Raw genomic sequence first — 10,604 nt, forward strand, 5'->3', positions numbered from 1 at the left:
GAAATTTCATTCATGAGTTATATATCTGAAGATACGGTCAAAGAATCAAAATATAATACTTTTCAATGAACCTTCATTGGCTCTATCAGTGGATGTAACCAATCTATGTATTCTAATATGGGAATACAAATAATTTTGCTTAAGGGAGTAGTTTGATGGACATGCTATAACATGCATTGATTAATGTATTTTGCATTTATTTTCACAGTTCATCTCTATACACGTGGACTTGAACAATTTTGTCCCCTATTCTTCAAACACTAACGACTCGTTTGGAAATACTTTTAAAATGACTGAAAACGCTTTTGATAAAATATTTTCCAAATCAATCCTTAGTCAAAATTCAAGTGGATCCTAAAATAGTACTTAAAGTACGACCTGCAAGCTGATTTTTCTTTCATTTTGAAACCCAAAATCAATAATTTCATCAACATAGGCCGAGGAACTATAGCCCAGCATAGGCCTTGGCCTACCCTCACTCTTCTATCTTTCTATATAATTTAGTATTATACTTCTTTTTGTGTGGTAAACTTAGTATTATGATTCTTTTAATTTACAAAAAAAAAAAACTTTTAAATTTTATTCACCAATAGTTAAAAACAAGAGTTCTCTTTTTCCTTTCCAATTCCAATGGGACTCATCTTAAATTAAATTTAACATCTTATTTTATAAACATATCAATTGATCCTAAAATCATATATACTAAAACTCAGTTTCCCCCGACACTGTTCACCAGCAGTGAAAGGGCGAAACTGCCCTCGGATTCTTCTTTGCTTGCTGTTGTCTTTTGCTATTTTGTGCAGTGAAAAGTCTGCTTTGGCCCTCATGGCCACGCGTCTGTCATCGTTCAGTTTATGCGTCGAATAGGTTTTCGTTGGTTTACCATTTGCTTTGCCTTTTGTGTGTCGGCAATCTCTGCTTCTCTCCATCTTCGTCTCGCCTTCCTTTCGTCTGTAATCCTGTGCTTTTCGTTTTGCAAAATATTCATCGCAAAGATCGTCGTGTTCTTTTTTTTTGGGGAGTTTGTTTGGGTTCTCTGTTTAGAGACAAGTTCTGCATCTCTGTAAATCGTTTCTCCCCAATTGTCACCGGCTTTCCGACCAATTTTTGGTGCGGTCTGGGTGCGATCTTTGTTCAGATTATAGTAAAAAAAAAATTATTTAACTCAGGTAAGTTCTGCAACCCTTATATGAGAGTTGTTATTTCGAATTTGCATTGATTTGAACGAAACCCTAACAATTTGATTTTATGCTGAGTTGTGGCAGTTTGTCGAGGCTTTGTTGGCTAAGAGCGGATTTTGCATTTGGTTTACTCCGCTGATAAATCTGAGATTTAAAAGGAGCTTGAAGGCTACTGTTGGTTTGGGTATGTATTCCCTGCTTTCGTTCCTTCCTAATTGTATATGGATTTCCTATTTAAATGAAGCAGGGAACTAATCGATTAATGCATGTTTTAATTCCATTATTCCTGATGTTTTAACAGCTTTGTGATAAGGGAGGTTGTGCCGTGGTAACATGGCTCAAATAAAAGCAGAAACCATCATGTCCATGAACTGGACGAATAGTTTGTGCCCCAAATATAAAGTTTGTTTTTTTTTCCTTATGTGTCTTTGCAGTGTGCCTGCAGCGGGTATGGGACTGTATTCGTCGACAGTGTGTCGTGTTAAAGTAACAGGGTTGAGTCATCTGTGGAGATCTAGATTTGGCATAACACCATGTGGATTAAATTGTAGAGAGAGATAGTAAATGATGTTTTCTTTTTTTTTTTTTGGTTTCGGTCCATTACATTTGATTTAAAACAAACCGGGAGACAATTGATGCACAGTGATATAGGGTGCTTAAATTGGACTTTGAAACACACATCTTTTGTTACCCCAATTGATAGATAGGTATATAAATCTAACTGATTTAAACTGCTGTGGTTACTTGAGCTTCGTGTGTGCATTATTGGTGTAAATTTTGAAAGATGAAGTAATATATATGTAATTATTTATGGAGTCTTTTCTCTTTGGATTTTTTGATTGGATTGCTTAGGTGATAAATTGGACAAAGAATGATGAAACTGAAGGGTACAATTCGTTTAGTTTCAACTAAACATTTATATTTAAGCCTCTTTGCTTTGTCCGGATTAAATGGAATGAGATGTGATCTGTCTTTCTCTAAAATGTGAATTCGTTGGTCGTAAATGAGGTTATGGTGTGAAAGAAATTGGAAAAGTAAAGAGCCAATGGAAAATGAGGTTAAAGATATACAATCAATAATAGTGATTAATAGATTTATATGAGTGCTTATTAAGCTTGGTTAGCCGAGCGTTTTCATTTGTTGGGATTTACTTTGGTAGTTTCATGTTAATTGTATTCTTTTTAATGGTTGGCTAAGTAAGATAACCAAGCGTATCCACTTTGTTGCTGCTCTCTATATCTAATTCACTTAATATTTTTTTAATTAATTATGTTTGTGCTGAGTACGACCTTTTTTTTTATGTTTGTGCTGAGTAAAAATGCTTATACAAATTTGGTGTCGTCTTGAATACAAATATGTGACTAAGGCTGATTTTTTTATTTTTTTGCAGCCTTTGAAAAATCTTGGTTAGTACGGAATTCAAGCTATTTATTCTTGGTTTCCAAAGCACTCTATCCTCAAGGTAACCAATCAAACCCCCGCTATTATTTGTGAAAAGTTTACATATGCGCTTTTCGTTTTTTACAGTTCAAATCAATCTGAGTTCTAATACTTATGCTTGCAAGTTGCAATAGAGAAACCATGCTTTATTTTTTATGAATTTCATGTGTTGTACAATGGTATTTATGAAATGCAATTAACTTTTTGCAGCCAAAGATAAGCAAAGATTTTCTGTTTTTTTACAGGATTTGAAAAACAGTTAGCTATCCTGGTTTTTGAGCTATTTGTTTCTAGCTTCCAAGACGCTTTGCACTCAAAGTAAGTAATTTAAATTTTGGAATTATCTAATAGAAACTTTAATTATACAGTTTTTGTTTAATTTTTTTATAATTCAAATCAAGTTTGGTTTACTGTTTGTATTTGATTTGAGCTATATTGCTTTTGCACATATTTCATGTCTTGATTAATTTTTTATTTATTGCTCTTTTCTTGAAATTTGTTTTGCAGTCGTTTGTTTTTCAAATAGGTGAAACAGTTTGTTTCCATCATGTCTAAAAAGTCTATAAATGGTCAATCAAATGGTGCTACAAAGCGAAACCAAAACATCACTAATAGCGAATATAATACACTGTTTGAGCTTGATCAGCGGCCAAAAAAAGTGTGTAGAATCAATCATATGCATAATTCTGAAGATGTTTACTCTAGAACTAACACATTTGTTCTTCAAAATTCGTCGGTTGAATATCAGTGCTCCACCAGCAGATCTTCTGCTGACCACTGTGACATTGCATCTGTTAATGAAAGTGAAATGCTAGATGTGACCCCTCTTAAAAAGAAATTGTGCAGAGATGATCAAAAAGGGAAAAACGTTGTTAGTTTCTCAAATAATGATCAAAACACAGTTGAAAAAACCTCTGATGCTGACAATTGTACTCCTATGAATAAGGGCCAAGCCTTTTTCCAAAAAAATAGAAACGGTACGTTTTAAATTTTGAACAATAATTTTTTATTTTAGGTTTTAACTTTAAGATTTAGTTAATTACATATTGTGATTATATTTGACTTTCATTTTTTTTTCTCTGCATATGTTTTTTTGTAGGGGTTACGAAAGATTATGCGGACTTGGGTGATAAAAGTTATAAATGTGTTTTCTGCGGTGCATATTTTTGGTTAAAAGAGTCTCTTAAACAAAGCAGGAAAAAAAATCAACCAATTTTCACTGTTTGTTGCCAACAAGGAAAAATTATATTTCCAGCTCCAAAACCAACACCGACTTTTCTAAATTGCTTACTTGATCCAAATGGAGGTCAAAAGAGTTTATCATTTCGAGAAAATATTAGAGCTTACAACTCTATGTTCTCATTTACTTCGACGGGAGCAAAAATTGATCACTCAATTAATGACGGATCAAGTCCTTACATTTTTAAAATTAGTGGTCAAGTTTGTCAATTGATGGGATCTCTTTTGCCTACTGATAACGAGCCTCCAAAATTTGCTCAGTTGTATGTTTATGATACATATAATGAAGTACAAAATCGTCTAAGAGCTTTTAATTCTCAAGGAAACAATCGAAACCTTGATTCATCAATTGTTCAAGAGTTGATCAAAATGTTTGATGAATGCAATCAGTTGGTTAAATTTTTCCGAACAGCTAGAGATAAATTTGAAATTGATGGTCTCATAAATTTAACAATGACTTTATTAGGCAGGCAACCAAGAGATAGCAAACAATATGATCAACCAGCAAGTGATGAAATAGGCGGTTTAATAGTTGGTGATATAGGTTTGTCTGACTCTAATAGAGATATCATTATAGACTGTAAAAACGAAGGATTAAAGCGTGTGACAAAATTGAATCCAAAATTTATGGCTCTTCAGTATCCTATTCTTTTTCCGTATGGTGAAGATGGGTATAGGCCAGATTTAAAATGGAATGAAAATTATAAAGGCCCCAAAACAAAAAGTCAGAGAGTACCTATGAGAGCTTATATAGCTTATCAAATTCAAGAAAGAGAGATGTGCTTAACTACATTGTTAAAAGGAGGTAGACTTTTTCAACAATATTTGGTTGATTCTTATGCAACACTTGAAGAAGATAGATTATATTACATTAAACAAAATCAAAAAAATTTGAGAAGTGAAATTTACAAGGGAATATATGATGCAATGTCAAGAGGTGATAACGATGCTAACAATTTAGGACAAAAAATTGTGTTGCCTGCTTCGTATACAGGAAGTCCTAGATATATGATTAACAATTACCAAGATGCTATGGCAATTTGTAGAGAATATGGTCATCCTGATTTGTTCATAACATTTACCTGCAATGTAAAGTGGCCAGAAATTATTAGAGAATTTGAAAAAAAACCAGGTTTCAAACCTGAAGACAGGCCTGATATAATTTCTAGAATATTTAAAATGAAACTTAATGATATGCTTGATTTTATCAAGTCTGGAAGGCCCTTCGGTCAAGTTGAAGCAAGTAAGTTCTAAAAACTTATTTTTCGTTATTATCTTTATCTTATTCACATTTTTTTGTACATCAACCTAACCTTTTTATTTTTTCTGTTTTTGTTTGTTTTGTTTTGATTCTTTTTATAAACAGATGTTTGTACAATTGAGTTTCAAAAAAGAGGTTTGCCTCATTCTCATATGTTAATATGGTTGAAATCAAATTTTAAGTGCTATACTGCATCATATATAGATTCCATCATTTCAGCTGAGTTGCCAAACAAATTTGTGAATCCTCAACTTTATGAAATCGTTAATCAATTTATGATTCATGGTCCATGTGGTTATCTCAATCAAAACTGTTCTTGCATGAGGGAAAATAAATGTTCCAAAAACTTTCCTAAGCCATTTAAAAATGAAACTGTTTTTGAACCCAATGATTTTCCTGTTTATAGGCGTCGTGATGATGATACAAAATTTGTTATAAAAAATGGAGTCAAAATTGATAACAGTTTTGTGGTTCCTTATAATCTTGAATTGCTTTTAAGATATAATGCTCATATAAACGTTGAAATTTGTTGTCAATCAACGCTTATAAAATATTTGTTCAAGTATGTAACCAAAGGTTCAGATAGAGCACGGTTAGTCTTACAACAACATCCAAATGATGAAATATTAACTTATCTAAATTGTAGATATATATCACCTTATGAAGCTGTTTGGAGATTGTTTGAGTATTCCATACATCATAGAGAACCTTCTGTAGAGCGATTACCAGTACATTTACCATTAGAGCAAAATATTGTTTTCAATGGTGATCAATCATTGCAATCAATTATCAATCAGAATGCTTCTGACCATACAATGTTAACAAATTGGTTTGAAGCTAACAAAATTTATAATGAAGCACGTTCATTGACTTATGCACAGTTTCCATCAAAATTTTTATACGATACACGGAAAAAAATTTGGCAACCAAGGAAACAAAGAGGTTCAATAGGTAGAATAACATATGTACATCCTGCATCTGGTGAGTTATATTATTTAAGAATGCTCTTAAATTTAAAAAAAGGTGCTTTTAATTTTGACGATATCAAAACAGTTAATGGTATTGTACATGTTTCATATCAAGCTGCGTGTCAATCATTGGGATTGTTAGGTGATGATAAAGAATGGATTGAAGCTTTATCAAATGCTGTCAATGTAGCTACATCTGCTCAATTAAGGCAATTATTTGTTACAATAATTTTGTTCTGTGATGTAGCAAGTCCACAAATTCTTTTTGATAATCATTGGAAAAACATGTATGATGACATTTTATACAACTTACGGAAAACTTTTGGCATTCCAGATATGATTATACCACAAGATGAATTAAAAAATTATGTCCTATTTGAACTAGAATTGCTTTTTAATAATGCATCAACTTCGTTAGACAAATATCATTTACCTATGCCTGATGCAAATAGAATGTTGGAAATTAAAAATAAACTTTTAAGAGAAGAATTAAATTATGATTGTGAAGAATTGTCAAAAAAACACGCAATTTTAAAATTGCAACTTAATCAAGATCAAAAACATATATATGATTATGTTATAGACACTGTAAATAACAAAAAGCAAGGCCTATTTTTTGTCTATGGTCATGGGGGTACAGGAAAAACCTTTTTATGGGATGCTATCATAAGTAGGCTTAGATCCGAAGGAAAAATCGTTTTAGCAGTTGCATCATCAGGAATAGCATCGTTATTATTACCAGGTGGTAGAACAGCTCATTCCAGATTTAAAATACCTTTGGTTATTACTGAGTCTTCAATTTGTGCAATAAAAAAGAAAACACATCTTGCTACATTAATTGAAAAAACAGATTTAATTATATGGGATGAAGCACCTATGAACCATAAACATTGTTTTGAAGCTTTGGATAAATCGCTTTTTGATCTTTTGTCACATTTACATGGTACAGAAAATATTCCTTTTGGTGGTAAACCTGTTTTATTGGGTGGTGATTTTCGACAAATATTACCTGTTATACCTGGAGGAACCAAAGAAGATATAATAAATGCTTCTTTAAATAGTTCTTATTTGTGGTCACATTTTAAAATTTTTCATTTAAAAGAGAATATGAGATTATCAAGAAATGGAATAAGCATTGAAGAAAAGAAAAAAATCAGTGATTTCGCAAAGTGGATTTTACAAATAGGAGATGGAAAAATTAGTGATATAAGTAATGAAAATAATTTGGACGATAAGGACACATCTTTGGTTAGAATATCTGAAGATTTATTGATTCATTCTTCTGGAAATCCAATTTCTTCAATCTTTATTGCAACTTATCCCAATTTTGAAGTTCTTTTTAACAATTTTGATTATTTAAGGGAGCGTGCTATCATAACACCTCGAAATACAACTGTTATAGACATAAACAATCATATAATTGATTTGTTACCTGGAGAACAACATGTGTTTCTGAGTTATGATTCTTTATGTTCTTCTAGCGGGAATATTGAAAATTTAGAGACATCATATCCTATTGAATTTTTGAATAAACTAGATTTCAATGGTTTACCTACACATAACTTGACTTTGAAAATAGGAATGCCAGTTATGTTATTACGAAATTTGAATCAATCTTTGGGTTTGTGTAATGGAACTAGATTAATTATTACTCAGTTATTTCATAGAATTATTGAAGCCAAAATACTTGCTGGACATAATACTGGTTACAAAGTTTTCATACCAAGAATCACTCTTACAGCAACTGAGAGCAAGTGGCATTTTATTTTTAAAAGGCGACAATTCCCGATTAGACCATGTTATGCAATGACTATTAACAAAAGTCAAGGTCAATCTTTGAAACGTGTTGGTTTATATCTTCCGGAACCAGTTTTCACTCATGGTCAATTATATGTTGCATTATCTAGAGTGACATCAAAAGAAGGTCTAAAAATTTTAATAGCAGATGGAGAAAACAATATAAAAAATTATACTACTAATATAGTATTTAAAGATGTTCTCCAAAATTTGCAATCAAATTTTTAATTTAATTTTTTCATATCCAAGTGGTAATATATTTATCCAGTGCAATTCATACAACTATAAAATGATGTTTACTTTTAGTTTTGAATTCACTGTGAATAGTTATACTTATTTGTCTTTTGTACATGCAGAATAAACAATGTCAACAGTACAAGGACAACATAGAAAACATGCTTTAAATCAGGTCACTTTTGTTGCTACTCTTTATTTTATTTTGCCAATGTTAAAAATTGTTTTGTTTTATTCCAATCTGATAATATGTTAAAACAATTTGCATCTGTATATAATTACTATTTATGTATTGCACCATTTTCTTAATGCTCTCGAATATTCTTTCTAGCTTTGTCACAACCCTTGAAATAGTTTATCACTCAGGTGTATAGTTTGAAGCTTTTCTTTTACATTTTTTTATTTAAAAACTTATTTTTTATGTGGTGCAAATATTGCCTTTCTTATGTTGTATATGGCAGATCAATAACAAACACCCTGTTTGGTTCTAATTTTTGGACAATTTAGTATTACTACAGAGATAATCCAGACAAGAAACTGTTAACTCTAATTTATATAAATAGATGTATCAAATTTGTTTTGTGTGGCAAAGATCATATCTGTTTGGTTAATGAAACGAGTATTTCAGCTTTTCTTAATTGAGTGGAGTGTATTGCAGGTCATCAGGCTCCTTTTGCTTTCAAAGTTTTTGAACCCAACTGAACTCAGTTTGCTCAATCGCTGTTGCATGTTAGTGATGTATGATTTTCTTTTTGCACAATGATCATCAAAAACTGAATTTGACTTATTTGATTTTGGGTTTTGGTTGTTCCTGTTGCTAAAATTTTGTGTTTCTTTTTACCAGTTCTTTTTTGCAGTGAAATCATCGCTGCCACCTAACAAACCTAGCTGCTATAATATCGATTTCTATTGTCGGAGGGAGGTAAAGTTACTATCTTACTTTATAAAGTGTTGGATTTTTTTTTTTTTTTGGTATTCTTTGGCTTTTTTTCTTTGTTTCTTTAACTTCTCTAAAATTTGGTTGGTGTAATTGTTCATTTTTTTTTACTCTGGCTCCGTAGAATAGTGTGTCATGTTGAAGCACACTGATTTCATTATTGGTTTTAGTTATTTGTTATCTTTTTTTGTTCTGTTTTCACACCGTTTCATACAAAATGCTTAATTGCTGACTCATTCCTCTTTGATGCCGTGTTAAATTGTTCTGTAACTAAATGATCCAATAATTTTATATCTAATTATCTTTTCTTTAACAAGATAAACAAACTCAGACACTATTAAGGTTGCTCTATGTCTACTGTTTGCTGGACACGTAGTGATAATATTGGTCCAGTGTAAATTTTATTCTTACACCAGTCTTAATACTCATTGAGAAAACAGTTTGGTGATAATCTGAGTATTAAATAGGCAGATACAGGTTTGGATTCATACAGTTTTGGAATGATTACTGTTTTGGTATCAATTTGAATTATCGTTTTTGTTTTCTATTTGATCAATTCATGATTTCTTTGGTTGATAAAAGAATGAAAGAAAAGAAAATACAAAATTTTATCAGTCGTTATATTAATTTATGAATTTTTTTATATTAAATTTGTGACTCCACTGATATCATAATTTACAAAATTTTAGATGAAATGTGTTCCTGCTTGCTCAATCAATAAACAGTAGGGTGGCAGTCCTAATATGAAATAAGAAGCTTGGATTATTTGCCTTCGAGTTTTATCTAAAATTTTTATGTCCTTAGTTATTAGTTTAATATGCTTTTGTTAATTTTTATAACTTATGTATGCTTTATAAATGTAGTTATCGAATGAGATTGATCTCAAGCTATGATTGAAAAACATGTACAATGCTATTTATCTATAATTTTCTGATCAGTGTTAATTCAGTTTTAATTCGTTTTTCATTTACTTTTGTAGGTTCACCTTTTTCCAAAAGAAAATCAATTTGAAAATCCAATTGAGGTATAAGTGCCTGCATTTACTTAACGTTTATAATTTATCCTTCCCCACCCTGTAACCCAAATTACAATTGAAGGCTTCACGGTATGTACCAATAATTCAAGCTTTAATCCCTTTTTTTACTTAATATTTCACATTTACATTCAATCTTTACTAACATTTTTTCTCAGATGAATTGGCTGTTACCAATGTAGATAATGACTGTCTTCTTTTGACTTAGTCTAGAATACATGACTAATCCCTTTCCTAATCGCTGAGGGGTTTACTTCAATATCTGAAAGTATTAGCCAAGACGTTCCCGTTACAGATCTACCCTGTTCACATGGCTTAATTCATCCAAAAAACATTTGGTAATAGAGAAATTGTTAAATTTATCCATATATCATTTTCTTGGTTATTGGATCCATTTAACAATTCCTCTATTTCTAAAGTCTTCTTTCATTTCGCTAAAACATGTGAGACAAGTATATCTTTGGTGGGAACATCTTTTGTTTATACTTTTAGACATCCATTTTAAACCCCTCAG

General features: G+C 31.2%; 1 protein-coding gene across 1 annotated transcript; it reads left to right on the forward strand.

Moving 5' to 3' along the window:
* Nucleotides 1-702: 702 nt before the first annotated feature.
* On the forward strand, nt 703-10,235 carry LOC126603446 (uncharacterized). The gene is made up of 11 exons (XM_050270296.1): nt 703-1,169; nt 1,266-1,365; nt 2,572-2,643; nt 2,867-2,939; nt 3,129-3,598; nt 3,721-5,103; nt 5,227-5,256; nt 8,243-8,295; nt 8,779-8,858; nt 8,965-9,042; nt 10,037-10,235. The coding sequence occupies exons 5-8, from the start codon at nt 3,169-3,171 to the stop codon at nt 8,245-8,247; spliced, it is 1,848 nt and encodes a 615-aa protein (XP_050126253.1). The 5' UTR covers nt 703-1,169; nt 1,266-1,365; nt 2,572-2,643; nt 2,867-2,939; nt 3,129-3,168; the 3' UTR covers nt 8,248-8,295; nt 8,779-8,858; nt 8,965-9,042; nt 10,037-10,235.
* The last annotated feature ends 369 nt before the right edge of the window (nt 10,236-10,604 follow it).

The sequence above is a fragment of the Malus sylvestris genome, chromosome 15, assembly GCF_916048215.2.
Source record: "Malus sylvestris chromosome 15, drMalSylv7.2, whole genome shotgun sequence".
NCBI classification, from domain to species: Eukaryota; Viridiplantae; Streptophyta; class Magnoliopsida; order Rosales; family Rosaceae; genus Malus; species Malus sylvestris.

Excerpts from the sequence above, each read along its gene's own strand:
- LOC126603446 (XM_050270296.1), top strand. The coding sequence starts at position 3,169 with ATGTCTAAAAAGTCTATAAATGGTCAATCAAATGGTGCTACAAAGCGA. Across the intron at positions 3,599-3,720 it reads TTTCCAAAAAAATAGAAACG|GGGTTACGAAAGATTATGCG; the intron begins GTACGTTTTAAA and ends GTTTTTTTGTAG. Across the intron at positions 5,104-5,226 it reads CTTCGGTCAAGTTGAAGCAA|ATGTTTGTACAATTGAGTTT; the intron begins GTAAGTTCTAAA and ends TTTTATAAACAG.